At 45.0% G+C, this 19,621-nt stretch overlaps 1 protein-coding gene across 1 annotated transcript in view; it reads left to right on the forward strand.

Moving 5' to 3' along the window:
• LOC140392029 (inosine-uridine preferring nucleoside hydrolase-like) overlaps positions 1-19,621 on the forward strand; it is a 48,603-nt gene extending 28,982 nt beyond the window's left edge. The window contains exons 4-5 of the mRNA XM_072477205.1: positions 4,950-5,086; positions 16,464-19,621. Of these exons, the coding sequence (XP_072333306.1) occupies positions 4,950-5,086; positions 16,464-16,811 (485 nt within the window). The 3' untranslated portion in view covers positions 16,812-19,621. The remainder of the gene's footprint in view (positions 1-4,949; positions 5,087-16,463) is intronic.

Genomic DNA, 19,621 nt, shown 5'->3' on the forward strand with positions numbered 1-19,621 from the left:
GGTCACTGGGGGGGTTGAGCCCGTGGTCCCGTTTGTTTCCCGGAGATAGCGGCGACCCCACACGACTGGCACACCGCTGCGTAGTGCCCCTTTTTGCCGCAGCTTTTACTGGTGGCCGAGCGGGCCGGGCAGCGCTGGCGGGGGTGTTTCGGCTGCCCACAAAAGTAGCAGAGGGGCCCCCCCGGGTGGTCTGGGATTCTGGCCGCGCACGCTTGCGGAGGGGTGGGGGGTGCCGGGGGGGGGTCGGTCGCGGCGGGGGTCCACGGAGCCCAAGGGGCTGTAGTGTGGTCGGGGGCATAGGCGCGGGCGTTTTGGGAGGCCACGTCAAGGGAGGCTGCAAGGGCCCGTGCCTCTGTGAGTCCGAGAGAGTCTTTCTCTAAAGGTCTCTGGCGAATTTGCGACGATGCCAAACCTGCTACGTAAGCGTCTCTGATCAGGAGGTCCGTATGTTCATTCGTTGTTACCGCTGGGCAGTCGCAGTTTCTTCCCAGGATCGTCAGTGCATTGAAGAATTCGTCCAGCGATTCCCCGGGGATTTGTCATCTCGCCGCGAGCTGGTAGCGTGCGTAGACCTGGTTGACGGGCCTAATGTAGGTCTGTTTCAGCAAGTTCATCACCGCTGGGAATTCTTCCGCGTCCTCGATGAGTGCGTAGATTTCGGGACTCACTCTGGAATGCAGGGCCTGCATCTTCTGGTCTTCCGTTGGTCTGCTGGTGGCCGTTCGGAAGTACCCCTCAAAGCACGCCAGCCAGTGTTTAAACTCCGATGTTGCGTTAGCTGCTTGGGGGCCGATTCGCAGGCATTCCCGGGCGATCCAGAGCTCCATATTCCTTTTTAAGTCTGCTCAATAAATTGTAGCACCATCGATCACACACGAGGCGAGACGTAAAGAACTTCAATCGAGGCTTTATTGAGCAGACTTGTTCAGACTTGTTCCCCAGCAGCTCAGTCACAGAATGCAGCTGCGGGGAATAAACCGGGTTCTTATACCCCGCCTATCTGTGTGGAGCCCAGTAGGCGGCAGATCCAATCGGGACCCAGCATCTGTCCTCCAATAGCTCCTCGGCATTCATGGTATTACCCCTAATACATACCACCACACGGGGTATAGGCCCAGATGTAATGATCGGCGGTGTGCATGCGGTCCTGCCCTGATCCCCTGTTCGTCTTGTTATTACCGAAATGCTGTTTGGTTTTTTTCCTTTGTCATCTGGCCGCTGTAGGTTTACACCGGTTTTCGTCCTCTTCTTTTTCCTCGTGGTCACTGCCGGGACTGCAAGCAGACTCAAATAGAAGGCCCATGGATCCCCAGAGCCAGATAGTGCTGGGGTCTCAACTTCACATGCACATTTTGTTCATTTTGAAATCTTTCTTCCATGGTTACTGACTGCTCCTTAGACTTTTCTAATTTATTTGTTAGATCCTCAATTTATTTCTTAGTGTTCCATATCTGTTTGGATCTCCTCTTCCATACTGCACATTTCATTCTTTTTGCCTCCAGATTGTATCGGAGTTCAAGAATCTCATTGCTCTTTTCACAAACGTTCCAACAGTTCATCAATTTGTTTTTTAACTGCATTCAACTAAGTGTTCTCATTTATTAGCTATTCCTTTTTCTGTTAAAAGCATTTCTCACAATACTTGACAAAGACTTCTAAAACTTGAAGTTCATCAAGTTTTAACTGAAGGTCTACATAGAAATGCTTCCACAAAGTTTGCCATATAGATGGTTCAAGTCCTTATTCAAGTATTCTACTTCCTGTGGCTGACATTCCAGTGCTCCTACCAGTTCTTGTTTATCATTAGAAAATTCCTCATTCCTACGTGAAAGTTGGTAGTCTACACTAATCAGATTGTCCTCCAATTGCTCCTTATCAGCGATAAGCTTCTTTTATTTGGTCACAGTAACTTTTGGGAGTTTGGCATGTTCAGGTGCCTGCTGCAACACTTTGCCATGTTGCTGTCTACTCTCACCAAATCATGACAATAAAATTTATCCCTTCAATAAATAAACTTGGAAATATTGCCCCACTAACAATTTTGTTTACTAAGTCACTTCAGAAATTGACTTTACACAATAGTTAATAAATCCCATTAATGCCTCCAATTAACACTTTTTTTCTTCATCAAATTATAAATTGCATCTCCAGCCATCATCAATGACTGATCTGTCCCAGTATGTCTCAGAATATTAATTAGTTTACTTGTTCTGTTGGAGAAGTGTGGGAACACTTCTTCCTTAAGAGAAAACCTCTAGTAACCTGACTCACTTTAGCAGTATTCCGTATTCCCCCACTTCATGTCCCCCTCCCTGGGAAACTTACTGCTCATATTGCTTTGCAACCAGTTACCTGACCCAAGTTTTTGTGCCGTTCTTTGTCTTATATATTTGCAGGCGTGTGGGGCCTATCCTGGGCATGAAAAATACAAAGAGACAGAATGGCACATGTGCAGCCCACCCCAGACCTACGCATATAATAATCTTTATTGTCAAGTAGGCTTACATTAACACTGCAATGAAGTTACTGTGAAAAGGCCCTATTCGCCACATTCCGATGCCTATTAGAACATAGAACATACAGTGCAGAAGGAGGCCATTCAGCCCATCGAGTCGGCACTGACCCACATAAGCCCTCACTTCCACCCGAACCCCAATAACCCCTCCTAAACTTATTGGACACTAAGGGCAATTTATCATAGCCAATCCACCTAACCTGCACATCTTTAGACTGTGGGAGGAAACCGGAGCACCCGGAGGAAACCCACGCAGACACGGGGAGAACATGCAGACTCCGCACAGACAGTGGCCCAAGCTGGGAATCGAACCTGGGACCATGGAGCTGTGAAGCAACACTGAGCTACCATTCTGCATACAGAAAGTCTGAAGACTGTCACAACTTGGAGTTCCCTCTGAACTCAGCATCGTAAGTCTGGGTTAGCATCGTAAGTCTGGGTTTTCATAACATATTGAAAAAATGATTGCAAACTGCCAGATGTGTGCACTGCAAAGTCGAACCAGACAGATCGCTTCATCCCCTACCTGGCCATTGAAATCAATTTATTTGTCTTTAGTGGAAAGTCCTTCCATATCATGGTTGTGTACTTCTCCCAATAGATCGAAATGCAGCAATTACACACGACGGCTACTGAGGTCATGCGATCTTTTTTATTTTTTATTTAGTGTACCCAATTAATTTTGTCCAATTAAGGGGTAATTTTAGCGTGGCCAATCCACCTAGCCTGCACATCCTTGGGTTGTGGGGGCGAAACCCACGCAAACATGGGGAGAATGTGCAAACTCCACACGGACAGTGACCCAGAGCCGGGATCGAACCTGGGACCTCGGCGCCGTGAGGCTGCAGGGCTAACCCACTGCGCCACCATGCTGCCCCAGGTCATGCGATCTTTGAAGGAAATGTTTGAGAGCCATGGCATCCAGGACGAGGTAGTGTCCATTAAAGGCCCACAATTCGCAAATGAATACTTCACCAATTTGGCATCAGCTATGGCTTTGAACACAGTATCAACTCCTCAAGGTATCCACAATTGGAAAGTGAGGCAGAAAGGACATCCACACCATTAAAGCTCTTCTGAGAAAGAATGATGACTTCTCTTTGGCACTTTTGACTTATGGATCCACCCAGCTGCACTGTGAATTAGCCCCGTCAGAGCTCCTGATGGGCAGAAAGCGCCGCATCCAGCTCCCAATGCCACCGATTAAACTAACCCCAGGATTGAAGCAGCTTATATTGGCAGAACTACTGAAACACTCAGGACTGAGAACAGTCCTACAGCCAATGGCAGGCCTCTGCCTACAATAGAAGGTACTGCACTAGAAACCTGCCACATTCACACAAAATGGACCGGGTGTGAATGAGGGGCCTTGAAAGAGAGGACATAATTGTCTGGAAAGTCAATGACCAGCCAAGGCCGTTCCTCATCCATTCATTGGAAGGTACAATCAGGAAGAGCCTCCTCATAAATCATAATCTAATCAAGCAGAGTTAGCATAGCTTCATGAAAGGGAAATAGTGTCTATTTTATTACAGTTTTTTGAGGAATCTCCATCGGATAGAGGGGAACCAGTAGGTGTGTTGTAGTTTGGACTTCCAGAAGGCATTCAACAAGGTACCTCACAAAAAACTCTGTCATAATATAAGAGCCCATGGTGTTGGAGGAATGAATAGAGAATTGGCTAATGGACAGGAAGCAGCGAGTGGGGATAAGGGGTAATTTTTCAGGTTGCCGACTTGTAACCAGTGGAGTTCAGTGCTGGGACCGCAACTGTTGACAATCTATATTAATGTCTTGGAGGAAGGAAGTGAATGTAGCCAAATTTGCAGTCTCTGAAAAATAGGTAAAAACGCAAGTTGCGCGAGGGATGCAAACAGTTTGGAAAGAAATATTGATAGATTAAGTAAGTGGGCAAAAGCTGGCAAATGGAGTATAATGTGGGAAAAATGTGAAGTTTTTCATTTTGGAAGGAAGAACAAAAGAATAGAACGTTATTTAAATGGAGAAAAACTGGAGAAAGCTGCAACACAAAGAGACTTGGATGTACACACGCACGAAACACAGAAAGTTAGCACACAGGTGCAGCAAGTAATCAGGAAGGCTGCTACTGCCGAAAATCACCCAGCTAAACGTGTCCAAAACCGACATAGACTTTTTCTAGTTGAATCGCACCCCTCACCTTTAATTATCTTTTTTTACGTTATCTGCATTTTTGTATCTGTATTTTCATTAATAACATTATCACTTTTACTTATGTGATTTTCAGCAGTAGTTTTGTAACAGAACTTTGACTGCTGGGTTAATTTTAAATTGAACACTCGCAAGTTAAAAATGTGGCTACACCCAAATTCGTAGCTCAAGGACCATTTTGGGAAAGCGCCGTTTACAGTATTGTGATGGAATAAATTTGATTTAATGTTTTTGTCTTTTTCAGGCAGGGGGAATGTGGCAGTGTGTTCTGAGTTTAATTTTGCGGTTGATCCTGAAGCAGCTTATATTGTCCTGAATCATTTTGCGTGTCCCACCTATATCGCCACTTGGGAATATTGTCTTCGTTATGCTCTGCCTTGGGTAAGATGCTGGGAAAGCTTAACAAAAACGTAAAATCAAAACCAATGGCTGCGTGTACATGCCTTTTGATTTATCAAGTAAAATATATTTCTCCTGAGCAGGAGATGGATGTTAGGAAAATAGACATACACAATAATAATAATAATCGCTTATTGTCACAAGTAGGCTTCAATGAAGTTACTGCGAAAAGCCCCTAGTCGCCACATTGCGGCGCCTGTTCAGGGAAGCCGGTACGGGGATTGAACCGTGCTGCTGGCCTTGTTCTGCATTACAAGCCAGATGTTTAGCCCACTGTGCTAAACCAGCCCCTAGAATCATGCATAGAAAATAGAAGCAGGATTAGGCCATTCAGCCCGTCGAGCTGTTCCGCCATTCATTATGATCATGGCTGATTATCAAATTCCATACCTTGATCCCGCCTCTCACTACCCTCCCCCCCTGCCCCCCATATCCCTTGATCCCTTTAGCCTCAAGAGCTGTATCTAATTCCTTTTTGAAATCACCCAAAGTTTTGGCCTCAACTACTTTCGATGGTAGTGAATTCCACAGATTCACCATTCTCTAGGTGAAGACATTTCTCCTCACTTCAGTCCTAAAACATTTCCCACTTATTCTGAAACTATGACCCCTAATTCTGGACTCCTCCACCATCGGGAACATTCTTTCTGAATCTACCCTGTCTAATCCTGTTAGAATTTTATAAGTTTCTACAAGATCCCCTCTCACTCTTCTAAACTCCAATGAATATAATCCTAACCAATTTAGTCTTTCCTCAAATGACAGCCCCGTCCCGCCATCCCAGCAATCAGCCTGGTAAACCGTCGCTGCACTCCCGCCACAGCAAGAACATCCTTCCTCAGATAAGGACACCAAAACTGCACACAATACTCCAGATGTGGCCTCACCAACGCCATATACAATTGCAGTAAAACATCCCTACTCCTATCCTCAAATCCTCCCACTATGAAGGCCAATATACCATTGCCTGCTGCACCTGCGCACTTACTTTCAGCGAGTGTTGCACGAGGACACCTCTCTCAATTTACTCATTCAAATAATAATCTGCCATCCGATTGTTGCAACAGAGCTGGATAACCTTACATTTATACACATCATACTGCATCTGCCATACATATGCCCATTCACTCAGCCTGTCCAAATCACGCTGAAGGACCTCTGCATCCTCCACATAGGTTACCCTCCCACCCAACTTTCAATCATGTGCAAATTTGGAACTGTTCCCTGCTGGCTTTTATTTACTTGCCTTCTATAAAGTGGAAAAGCAAAGTAAAGCTGCCACATGGTAATTACAACAAGAAACTGTGGAAGGCTGATCCTGAGATTTTAGGAGTAAATTGCAATCTTTCATCTGCTGTGAGATAGCTAAGAATTCAAGCAAATGGTAACATTTGCAACAAGAGGGCAATAAAGATGTTTCAATGAACCACAACTGTTCAGTCATTGAACCACGAGAACCTTTAGACCAATTAGAGATAGATGCCATTACACAGTGAAGTGCCAGGCAATCAGAAGAGGGCAGGAGTGCCTTTACCCAATGACCTGCAGAGAAAGACTCACTTTTAAAAATGAACAACTTCTGTTGTATTTGTGGTCCTTGTTTTATGGGGGTTAATTCAATCTTCAACATTAAGGTTCCAAGAATATTATAAGAACATAAGAACTAGGAGCAGGAGTAGGCCATCTGGCCCCTCGAGCCTGCTCCGCCATTCAATGAGATCATGGCTGATCTTTTGTGGACTCAGCTCCACTTTCCGGCCCGAACACCATAACCCTTAATCCCTTTATTCTTCAAAAAACTATCTATCTTTATCTTAAAAACATTTAATGAAGGAGCCTCTACTGCTTCACTGGGCAAGGAATTCCATAGATTCACAACCCTTTGGGTGAAGAAGTTCCTCCTATACTCAGTCCTAAATCTACTTCCCCTTATTTTGAGGCTACGCCCCCTAGTTCTGCTTTCACCCGCCAGTGGAAACAACCTGCCCGCATCTATCCTATCGATTCCCTTCATAATCTTATATGTTTCTATAAGATCCCCCCTCATCCTTCTAAATTCCAACGAGTACAGTCCCAGTCTACTCAACCTCTCCTCGTAATCCTACCCCTTCAGCTCTGGGATTAACCTAGTGAATCTCCTCTGCACACCCTCCAGTGCCAGTACGTCCTTTCTCAAGTAAGGAGACCAAAACTGAACACAATACTCCAGGTGTGGCCTCACTAACACCTTATACAATTGCAGCATAACCTCCCTAGTCTTAAACTCCATCCCTCTAGCAATGAAGGACAAAATTCCATTTGCCTTCTTAATCACCTGTTGCACCTGAAAACCAACTTTCTGCGACTCATGCACGAGCACACCCAGGTCTCTCTGCACAGCAGCATGTTTTAATATTTTATCATTTAAATAATAATCCCTTTTGCCGTTATTCTTACCAAAATGGATAACCTCACATTTGTCAACATTGTATTCCATCTGCCAGACCCTAGCCCATTCACTTAGCCTGTCCAAATCCCTCTGCAGACTTCCAGTATCCTCTGCACTTTTTGCTTTACCACTTATCTTAGTGTCGTCTGCAAACTTGGAAACATTGCCCTTGGTCCCCAACTCCAAATCATCTATGTAAATTGTGAACAGTTGTGGGCCCAACACTGATCCCTGAGGGACACCACTAGCTACTGATTGCCAACCAGAGAAACACCCATTAATCCCCACTCTTTGCTTTCTATTAATTAACCAATCCTCTATCCATGCTCCTACTTTCCCCTTAATGCCATGCATCTTTATCTTATGCAACAACCTTTTGTGTGGCACCTTGTCACAGGCTTTCTGGAAATCCAGATATACCACATCCATTGGCTCCCCGTTATCTACCGCACTGTTAATGTCCTCAAACAATTCCACTAAATTAGTTAGGCACGACCTGCCCTTTATGAACCCATGCTGCGTCTGTCCAATGGGACAATTTCCATCCAGATGCCTCGCTATTTCTTCCTTGATGATAGATTCCAGCATCTTCCCTACTACCGAAGTTAAGCTCACTGGCCTATAATTACCCACTTTCTGCCTACCTCCTTTTTTAAACAGTGGTGTCACGTTTGCTAATTTCCAATCCGACGGGACCACCCCAGAGTCTAGTGAATTTTGGTAAATTATCACTAGTGCATTTGCAATTTCCCTAGCCATCTCTTTTAGCACTCTGGGATGCATTCCATCAGGGCCAGGAGACTTGTCTACCTTTAGCCCCATTAGCTTGCCCATCACTACCTCCTTGGTGATAGCAATCCTCTCAAGGTCCTCACCTGTCATAGCCTCATTTCCATCAGTCACTGGCATGTTATTTGTGTCTTCCACTGTGAAGACCGACCCAAAAAACCTGTTCAGTTCCTCAGCCATTTCCTCATCTCCCATTATTAAATCTCCCTTCTCATCCTCTAAAGGACCAATATTTACCTTAGCCACTCTTTTTTGTTTTATGTATTTGTAGAAACTTTTACTATCTGTTTTTATATTCTGAGCAAGTTTACTCTCATAATCTATCTTACTCTTCTTTATAGCTTTTTTAGTAGCTTTCTGTTGCCCCCTAAAGATTTCCCAGTCCTCTAGTCTCCCACTGATCTTTGCTACTTTGTATGTTTTTTCCTTCAATTTGATACTCTCCCTTATTTCCTTAGATATCCACGGTCGATTGTCCCTCTTTTTACCGTCCTTCCTTTTTGTTGGTATAAACCTTTGCTGGGCACTGTGAAAAATCACTTGGAAGGTTCTCCACTGTTCCTCAACTGTTTCCCCATAAAGTCTTTGCTCCCAGTCTACCTTAGCTAGTTCTTCTCTCATCCCATTGTAATCTCCTTTGTTTAAGCACAAAACACTAGTGCTTGATTTTACCTTCTCACCCTCCATCTGTATTTTAAATTCCACCATATTGTGATCACTCCTTCCGAGAGGATCCCTAACTATGAGATCCTGAATCAATCCTGTCTCATTACACAGGACCAGATCTAGGACCGCTTGTTCCCTCGTAGGTTCCATTACATACTGTTCGAGGAAACTATCGCGGATACATTCTATAAACTCCTCCTCAAGGCTGCCTTGACCGACCTGGTTAAACCAATCAACATGTAGATTAAAATCCCCCATGATAACTGCTGTACCATTTCTACATGCATCTGTTATTTCTTTGTTTATTGCCTGCCCCACCATAATGTTACTATTTGGTGGCCTATAGATTACTCCTATCAGTGACTTTTTCGCCTTACTATTCCTGATTTCCACCCAAATGGATTAAACCTTATCCTCCATAGCACCGATGTCATCCAAAGAACAAAGAACAAAGAAATGTACAGCACAGGAACAGGCCCTTCGGCCCTCCAAGCCCGTGCCGACCATACTGCCCGACTAAACTACAATCTTCTACACTTCCTGGGTCCGTATCCTTCTATTCCCATCCTATTCATATATTTGTCAAGATGCCCCTTAAATGTCCCTATCGTCCCTGCCTCCACTACCTCCTCCGGTAGTGAGTTCCAGGCACCCACTACCCTCTGCGTAAAAAACTTGCCTCGTACATCTACTCTAAACTTTGCCCCTCTCACCTTAAACCTATGCCCCCTAGTAATTGACCCCTCTACCCTGGGGAAAAGCCTCTGACTATCCACTCTGTCTATGCCCCTCATAATTTTGTATACCTCTATCAGGTCGCCCCTCAACCTCCTTCGTTCCAGTGAGAACAAACCGAGTTTATTCAATCGCTCCTCATAGCTTATGCCCTCCATACCAGGCAACATTCTGGTAAATCTCTTCTGCACCCTCTCTAAAGCCTCCACATCCTTCTGGTAGTGTGGCGACCAGAATTGAACACTATACTCCAAGTGTGGCCTAACTAAGGTTCTATACAGCTGCAACATGACTTGCCAATTCTTATACTCAATGCCCCGGCCAATGAAGGCAAGCATGCCGTATGCCTTCTTGACTACCTTCTCCACCTGTGTAGCCCCTTTCAGTGATCTGTGGACCTGTACTCCTAGATCTCTTTGACTTTCAATACTCTTGAGGGTTCTACCATTCACTGTATATTCCCTACCTGCATTAGCCCTTCCAAAATGCATTACCTCACATTTGTCCAGGTTAAACTCCATCTGCCATCTCTCCGCCCAAGTCTCCAGACAATCTAAATCCTGCTGTATCCTCAGACAGTCCTCATCGCTATCCGCAATTCCACCAACCTTTGTGTCGTCTGCAAACTTACTAATCAGACCAGTTACATTTTCCTCCAAATCATTTATATATACTACAAAGAGCAAAGGTCCCAGCACTGATCCCTGTGGAACACCACTGGTCACAGCCCTCCAATTAGAAAAGCATCCCTCCATTGCTACCCTCTGCCTTCTATGGCCTAGCCAGTTCTGTATCCACCTTGCCAGTTCACCCCTGATCCCGTGTGACTTCACCTTTTGTACTAGTCTACCATGAGGGACCTTGTCAAAGGCCTTACTGAAGTCCATATAGACAACATCTACTGCCCTACCTGCATCAATCATCTTAGTGACCTCCTCGAAAAACTCTATCAAGTTAGTGAGACACGACCTCCCCTTCACAAAACCGTGCTGCCTCTCACTAATACGTCCATTTGCTTCCAAATGGGAGTAGATCCTGTCTCGAAGAATTCTCTCCAGTAATTTCCCTACCACTGAAGTAAGGCTCACCGGCCTGTAGTTCCCGGGATTATCCCTGCCACCCTTCTTAAACAGAGGAACAACATTGGCTATTCTCCAGTCCTCCGGGACATCCCCTGAAGACAGCGAGGATCCAAAGATTTCTGTCAAGGCCTCAGCAATTTCCTCTCCAGCCTCCTTCAGTATTCTGGGGTAGATCCCATCCGGCCCTGGGGACTTATCTACCTTAATATTTTTTAAGACACCCAACACCTCGTCTTTTTGGATCACAATGTGACCCAGGCTATCTACACCCCCTTCTCCAGACTCAACATCTACCAATTCCTTCTCTTTGGTGAATACTGATGCAAAGTATTCATTTAGTACCTCGCCCATTTCCTCTGGCTCCACACATAGATTCCCTTGCCTATCCTTCAGTGGGCCAACCCTTTCCCTGGCTACCCTCTTGCTTTTTATGTAAGTGTAAAAAGCCTTGGGATTTTCCTTAACCCTATTTGCCAATGACTTTTCATGACCCCTTCTAGCCCTCCTGACTCCCTGCTTAAGTTCCTTCCTACTTTCCTTATATGCCACACAGGCTTCGTCTGTTCCCAGCCTTTTAGCCCTGACAAATGCCTCCTTTTTCTTTTTGACGAGGCCTACAATATCATTCGTCATCCAAGGTTCCCGAAAATTGCCGTATTTGTCTTTCTTCCTCACAGGAACATGCCTGTCCTGTATTCCTATCAACTGACACTTGAAAGCCTCCCACATGTCAGATGTTGATTTGCCCTCAAACATCCGCCCCCAATCTATGCTCTTCAGTTCCCGCCTAATATTGTTATAATTAGCCTTCCCCCAATTTAGCACATTCATCCTCGGACCACTCTTATCCTTGTCCACCAGTACTTTAAAACTTACTGAATTGTGGTCACTGTTACCGAAATGCTCCCCTACTGAAACATCTACCACCTGGCCGGGCTCATTCCCCAATACCAGGTCCAGTACCGCCTCTTCCCTAGTTGGACTGTTTACATATTGTTTTAAGAAGCCCTCCTGGATGCTCCTTACAAACTCTGCCCCGTCTAAGCCCCTGGCACTAAGTGAGTCCCAGTCAATATTGGGGAAGTTGAAGTCTCCCATCACCACAACCCTGTTGTTTTTACTCTTTTCCAAAATCTGTCTACCTATCTGCTCCTCTATCTCCCGCTGGCTGTTGGGAGGCCTGTAGTATACCCCCAACATTGTGACTGCACCCTTCTTATTCCTGATCTCTACCCATATAGCCTCACTGCCCTCTGAGGTGTCCTCTCGCTGTATAGCTGTGATACTCTCCTGAACAAGTAGCGCAACTCCGCCTCCCCTTTTACATCCCCCTCTATCCCGCCTGAAACATCTAAATCCAGGAACGTTTAGCTGCCAATCCTGCCCTTCCCTCAACCAGGTCTCTGTAATGGCAACAACATCATAGTTCCAAGTACTAATCCAAGCTCTAAGTTCATCTGCCTTACCCGTAATGCTCCTTGCATTAAAACATATGCACTTCAGGCCACCAGACCCGCTGTGTTCAGCAACTTCTCCCCGTCTGCTCTGCCTCAGAGCCACACTGTCCATATTCCCTAGTTCTCCCTCAACGCTCTCACCTTCTGACCTATTGCTCCCGTGCCCACCCCCCTGCCATACTAGTTTAAACCCTCCCGTGTGACACTAGCAAATCTCGCGGCCAGGATATTTATGCCTCTCCGGTTTAGATGCAACCCGTCCATCTTATACAGGTCACACCTGCCCCGGAAGAGCTCCCAGTGGTCCAGATAACCGAAACCCTCCCTCCTACACCAGCTGTTTAGCCACGTGTTTGTCTGCTCTATCTTCCTATTTCTAGCCTCACTGGCACGTGGCACAGGGAGTAATCCCGAGATTACAACCCTCGAGGTCCTGTCTTTTAACTTTCTGCCTAGCTCCCTGAACTCCTGCTGCAGGACCTCATGCCTCTTCCTGCCTATGTCGTTAGTACCAATATGTACAACGACCTCTACCTGTTTGCCCTCCCCCTTCAGGATTCCCTCTACCCGTTCGGAGACATCCTGGACCCTGGCACCAGGGAGGCAACATACCATCCTGGAGTCTCTTTCACGTCCACAGAAGCGCCTATCTGTTCCCCTGACTATAGAGTCCCCTATAACTATTACTCTTCTGCGCTTTGACCCTCCCTTCTGAACATCAGAGCCAGCCGTGGTGCCACTGCTCTGGCTGCTGCTGTTTTCCCCTGATAGGCTATCCCCCCCGACAGTATCCAAAGGGGTATACCTGTTCGAGAGGGGGACAACCACAGGGGATTCCTGCACTGACTGCCTGCCCTTTCTGGTGGTCACCCATTTCTCTGCCTGCACCTTGGGTGTGACCACACTTACATAACTGCGATCTATGACGCTTTCCGCCACCTGCATGCTCCTAAGTGCATCCAATTGCTGCTCCAACCGAACCATGCGGTCTGTGAGGAGCTGCAGTTGGGTGCACTTTCTGCAGATGAAGCCATCCAGGACGCTGGAAGCCTCCCGGACCTGCCACATCTCACAGTCAGAGCACAGCACCCTTACTGTTGCCCAGATGTCATCCTTAAATAACAGAGCTACACCACCTCCCTTACCATTCACTCTGTCCTTCCGAAAAGTTTGATACCCTCGGATATTTAACTCCCAGTCGTGACCATCCTTTAACCATGTTTCAGTAATGGCCACTAAATCATAGTCATTCACGATGATTTGCGCCATCAACTCATTTACCTTATTCCGAATACTACGAGCATTCAGGTAAAGTACACTTATGTTGGCTTTTTTACCTCTGTTCTTAATCTTAACACCTCGATCAGTAACCTCGCCTAAGTTATATTTCCTCTTAACCTTTCTCCTAATTTTCCTTGTCGTCGAACCCACATCTTCCTGTAACAACCTGCCGCATCGCTTACCATTAATGTTTTCACTTCCCGTTTTATTTCTTTTAGTATTCCTGGTCCTATTCACTGAGCTCCCCTCAGTCACTGTACCTTGTACTGTCGCCCTTTTTGATTTTTGACTATGGCTTCTCTGCCTTACACTTTCCCCCTTACTGCCTTTTATTTCTGTCCCTGTTTTACTACCTTCCAACTTCCTGCATCGGTTCCCATCCCCCTGCCACATTAGTTTAAACTCTCCCCAACAGCTCTAGCAAACACACACCCCTAGGACATCGGTTCCAGTCCTGCCCAGGTGCAGACCGTCCGGTTTGTACTGGTCCCACCTCCCCCAGAATCGGTTCCAATGTCCCAGGAATTTGAATCCCTCCCTCTTGCACCATCTCGCGAGCCACGTATTCATCCTCTCTATCCTGACATTCCTACTCTGACTAGCTCGTGGCACTGGTAGCAATCCTGAGATTACTACCTTTGAGGTCCTACTTTTTAGTTTAACTCCTAGTTCCCTAAATTCAGCTTGTAGGACCTCGTCCCGTTTTTTACCTATATCGTTGGTGCCTACGTGCACCACGACAGCTGGCTGTTCACCCTCCCCCCCAGAATGTACTGCAGCCGCTCCGAGACATCCTTGACCCTTGCACCAGGGAGGCAACATACCATCCTAGAGTCTCGATTTCGTCCGCAGAACCGCCTGTTTATTCCCCTTACAATTGAGTCCCCTATCACTATAGCCCTGCCATTCTTCTTCCTGCCCAGCTGCGCAGCAGGTTACATATTAAATGTAACCATCCAATACAAGGCACCTAGAGTAAGGAGAGAAAGTCCTGTTTACAACCAGAACATGGCTGGGTGCGATCCAACGACCGCATTGGGCCCAACTCTGGGCGCAACATGGCTGGTAAAATCTCGCAAGAGGCCTCTCTCGAGATGTACCCTGCTTGCGACACCTCCCGAGATCTAATGGGATCTTGCGAAATATGATGACGATTTGGATTACGCCCACAATAGGCGGGATCCAGATCAGGTGAATTTGTATATTAAAGTGTTGCAGTAAGCATTGCTTTAATATGCACTTGCTGGAGTTACCAAGGGGTGGGGTCTAACCCCTGGGGATTCTCCAGGTGATCAGGGGCCCCTAGGTGCTTGGGCTCTGGCCAGATGGTATACTGGTCTCCCAGATGCCATCTGGGCACCATTGCAGTGCCAGGCTGGCAGGGGCACTGCCATGGTGTTGGTCTGGCAGTGCCAAGGTGCCTGGGAGGCATTTTGCCCGTACCGGGGTCAGGGGTGCCCTGCCCTTATGAGATGGGGGTGCAGAGGGTGAATCTGCGATGAGGGAGTCTAGAGATTGAGCTGCCATTTAAAAATGGTGCCCTGATCTCTTCCTACAATGGCGAGCGGAGCTACTCTGCAGGAAGTGCGGCTGAGTGTGGCCTCAGCAGGGCGTTCCTCGCCGAGGCCCCAAAAGGAAACAGATTCCCGTTCGATAGCATGGTCTTTCTTGACACTGCGAGCGCCTGGAAACACCCAGCTAAATGCATTCAACACCGAACTCTGTTCCATTTCTGTTATACTGTGCCCCATGTTTCTAATCTCTGCTATGCCTGTGTGTGCGACAAATTCCTACTATCATTTTCTGTGCACCATTTGGCTCTTGCTCCAAACATGAGCAGATAACTTTAATTTGGCTTCTCTTGTGAGCAACTCTCATGTTTCCCTGCACCCTCCCTCCCTCAATCCCACCCCCCTCCACTGCTTTCATCAATGCATCCAACTCTCTTCCTCTCTCCTCCTTTTGCCTTCCTTAAACCCAATCTCTCAACTGTCCTGAACTCTCCCTTTGGCTGCATGTTTATATTTTGCTTTGTGCCTCTATGAATTGCCTTGGGATTTTTTGTACATTAAAGGGACTATATTAATGCCAGCTGTTGTGTTTTGACTGATTTTATTTTAAATATTAATTTATGGGATGTGGCCGTTTCTGGCTAGGCCAGCATTTATGGCCCATCCCTAGTTGCCCTTGAGAAGGTGGTGATGAGATTTCTTCTTGAATTGACAGGTGGGTTATATCCACAGTGCTGTTAGGGAGGGGGTGCCAGGATTAATTCTAAATTGAGGTTTAAATCATGGAATTGATACCGTACGAAAGGAGGCTATTGAACTCATTATGCCTGTGCCAGCTTAATGAAAGAGCTATCTTTCTACTGAATCTGCTTCCACCACCTTTTCAGTCAGTACATACCAGACCAGATCTGGCTGAGTAAGACAAAAATGTTTCCTCATGTCGCCTCTGGTCACCTATTGCCAATCTCCTAAAATCCTCTGGATAGCAAACATTCTGCCACTGTGAACAGTTTTTTCTCTACTCTCTAAAAACAATTTCTGATTTTGAACACCTATCAAATATCTTAATCTTCTCTGCTCCAAGGAGAACAACTCCAGCTTTGCCATGACTAATCATAATTATGAGGTGTTCAATGAGCGAAATTAACCAACTAATTGCCAGTATAATATTGTAGGTCTGCAGTTATTAAATCCTTGCAGTGTTTTTTTGCCTTTTCATAAGCTGCTTTAAATTTAAATGTAAGCCACCCAAAGCTACAAGGAAAGATGTCAAAATATTTCAATGAGGAGTTTCATGTGAAGACATTTTAACCTTGGTAGCTTACTTTATGGTTTCAATTTAAATGAAATGAATATGAGATCACTTGGAAGTTGTGTAAAGTTGATGATCTTTTGTTGTGTCCATTACAGAAGTTTTTTACAGAGTGGGTAAATCAGTGCACTGGGAAAGCTTGCTTCATGAAGAAGATATCTGCACACACTGAAAAATTTATCAAAGGCAAGGAAGGCAGCAAAGAGATGTATTTTGGACCCGGCTTTGTGTCCTGTGATTCTTTTGCAATGGCGGCTGCTATTGATGAGAGTGTTGTCACTGAATATATACAACATGGAGTAAGCGTGGAGTTACAGGGATCACTGACCAGAGGGATGATGGTCATGGATACACTTGACCTACTGAAAAATCAAAATAAAGCTTTTATTATGACAAAATGTGATATTGAGAAGTTTAAACAGCTCATGGTGTCTGCTCTGAAATAGCAGGTTTAATAGAGCTAGCAGAAAGAAAGTTGAACACAAGCATCGGTAGATTTTCTCGAATGCATAATGTTGCTCTGCTTCTTGGTGGCAAATTTCATTCCAGGTTTCTTGTTATTTTACTCATTTTAATTTGATTTGTTCCTTTGTCCGCCCCCATGCCCACTCCATTTCTCCTGAATGAATAGGGTGGGGCTCATTGGACCCTCAATGTCCTCTTGTAAGCTGTTATTTTCACATGTAAGAGCAGGTGTTGAATATTAGCAGGCAATTGCTTATGTTGGTATCATGGCCAAATCTGATCCTACCTTTGCCCAATTTCTACACATGCAAGGACCATTCCATAGGCAGGAGGAGCAGAAATGTTGGTTGAATTTATTTTCTTTCCCAGGGATAGTTGTAATGTTTCTACTGCAAGATCAACAAACTCAGCTCAGACTGGAAGTGTTGCATGCCACCTTTACCTTAATGACTGAGTGGGTAACGGTACACTGCAGCAAAACAACAAAATAATTTGTATTTATATACCTTTAATGCAGTTAAATGTCCCATGGCACGCCAGAGGAAGATTATTGGACAAAAGAAATTGAGACTGGGTCAAGGAAGCATTCATACATTGAAAGATGACAAGAAACTTGGCCAAGAAAGTCAATTTTAAATTGTATCTTAAAGCAGGCAAGAGAGACGTGGAGACATGGAGAGTTGGAGGGAGGGATTCTTGCAATCCCTAATTTAAACTAAATTAGAAGACTTAGAAATGGACGGTCAACATGGATGTGATTTTAAAAAATTGTGAATAAAGTAAGTTGAAAAGTTTGAGTTTTTAGAAATGTGTCCAAACTAATGAAATGAGTGCAGTAATGTATCATATTTGGGTTTTTAATAAGATAGCTCAGAAGAGACTTTTTAGAAAAATCAGGAATTTGGTGTAAGAGGAACTAAAGCAGCTTGAATAGAAAGTTGGTTGCTACCAGAAAACAGGGTTGCTTAGATTTGAGAGCAGTTGAGCAGGGACCAATGCTGGTCACTTTTGTTCTCGGCGTATCTTTTGGACTTAATTGGGCATCGACCAATTAAGTTATTGCCAGAAAATTGCCCGTAATGACTTCTCATCCCCCCTCCCACACCGTTGCCTCTGGAATCCCTCAAGGATCTGTCTTTGACCCCTTCTATTTTTCATCTGCATGCTACTCCTCAGCAACATCTTCTGGAAACACGATATCAGGTTCAGCATATATGATGACAACATCCAACTCTACCTCTCCACTCTCTCTGACCAGCAGTCTGACAACCAGTGCCAAAAAACCTGAAATTTACTCCAAACTAAAGACTGTGAAGGCTGCAGCCATCGTCTTCAATCCCCACAACAAACTTTGTTCCCTAGTTACAGAGTCCATCTCCACTACCGGAGGCTGAACCAGATCTTTTGTAAACTTGGTGTTGTACTTAACACTGAAGTGAGCTTCTAACAATATATCTGCTGCGTCACCAAGAATGCTTACTTCCACCTTCATAGAATTCCCCAACTCTGTCTCGCCTCAGCTGCTGCTGGAACCATCTTCCCTGCCTTTGTTATCTCTAGATGTGATTATTACAATGCTCTCCCGAGTAGTCTTTGATCTGCCATCCTATGAGAGCATCCAAAAACCTGCATCCAGTTTACTTATTCCTCCTGTATTTGCCAACTCACATTGGCTACTAGTCCAGCAATGCCTCAATTTTGAAATTCTCATCCTTGTTTTCAAATTCCTCCATGACTGCATCCCTCCCTACCTTAGTAGCTTCCTTCAGTCCTGCAATCCAAGATATATTTACTGCTCCAATTTTGACCTGTTAGCCTTCCCTGATTTGAATTACTCCATCATTGGTGATTGTGCCTTCGGACACAGGTTGTGAAATTTATTTTGTAAACCTCTCCACCTCTTTATCTCTCTCTCTCCTCCTTTAAACTGCTCTATAAAACCTAAGATGTACTAATAACTCATGTTGCACAGTCTCAAATTATATTCAATATCACTCCTGTGAAGTAACTCTGGATAGTTTACTTTGTTAAAGGTGCTATATAAATATGAGTAGTTGTTACTGTTGTGGAAACCTACTGATGAAACCAAAGTAAGAATTCTTTTAGCCAGGGATTCAACAGGCCAGCAAACCACGTATTTTATTGTGGAATTTATTTTGTCACAGATGGCCATAGGCTACTTTCCCCTTTGAGGAGGAGAGCTGATAGGTGATAATTTAACCTGAGGATCACATCTTAGGCACCTGCAAGGGGCAAGGTTGAGAAGGTAGGCCTTCATGAATAAACTTGGTTGGAATGAAATTGAACCCGCGCTGTTCGTCTTTCTCGGCATCACAAACCAGCTGTCCAACCAACTGAGCTAAAACAGTGGAATTCTAAAGGGTAGATTAAAACCGTTATAGGATCAATGGAGCATGACAAGAAATGCAATGGGCCATGGAGGGGGGGGGGGCAGTGGAGACAATGTGACTGGGCTTCCATTTCTTTGTATGAATTTGAGTACAATGTATGAATTATTTTCTGCATATTAAGCCCGTTATATTGAGAATAATAGCTGAGCAGTGCTGCATTTGACCTTAATGTCAACTATAATTATTGAACATTTAGCTCAATATTGGAATTCAGTTTGATTGATTGGAAAATCTGGTTCACAAAAAGGTCAGCATTTATGTATCAACTTACAATAATACATTTGCATTTTGTTTATTCCTTGTTGGAAGGTTCATTGTCTGTTGCTTCTTTTTTTTGCAATTATCAATATCAATAAATGACTGATCTCTCTTGTCTCCCA

Source organism: Scyliorhinus torazame, chromosome 15 (genome assembly GCF_047496885.1).
Source record: "Scyliorhinus torazame isolate Kashiwa2021f chromosome 15, sScyTor2.1, whole genome shotgun sequence".
NCBI lineage: Eukaryota > Metazoa > Chordata > Chondrichthyes > Carcharhiniformes > Scyliorhinidae > Scyliorhinus > Scyliorhinus torazame.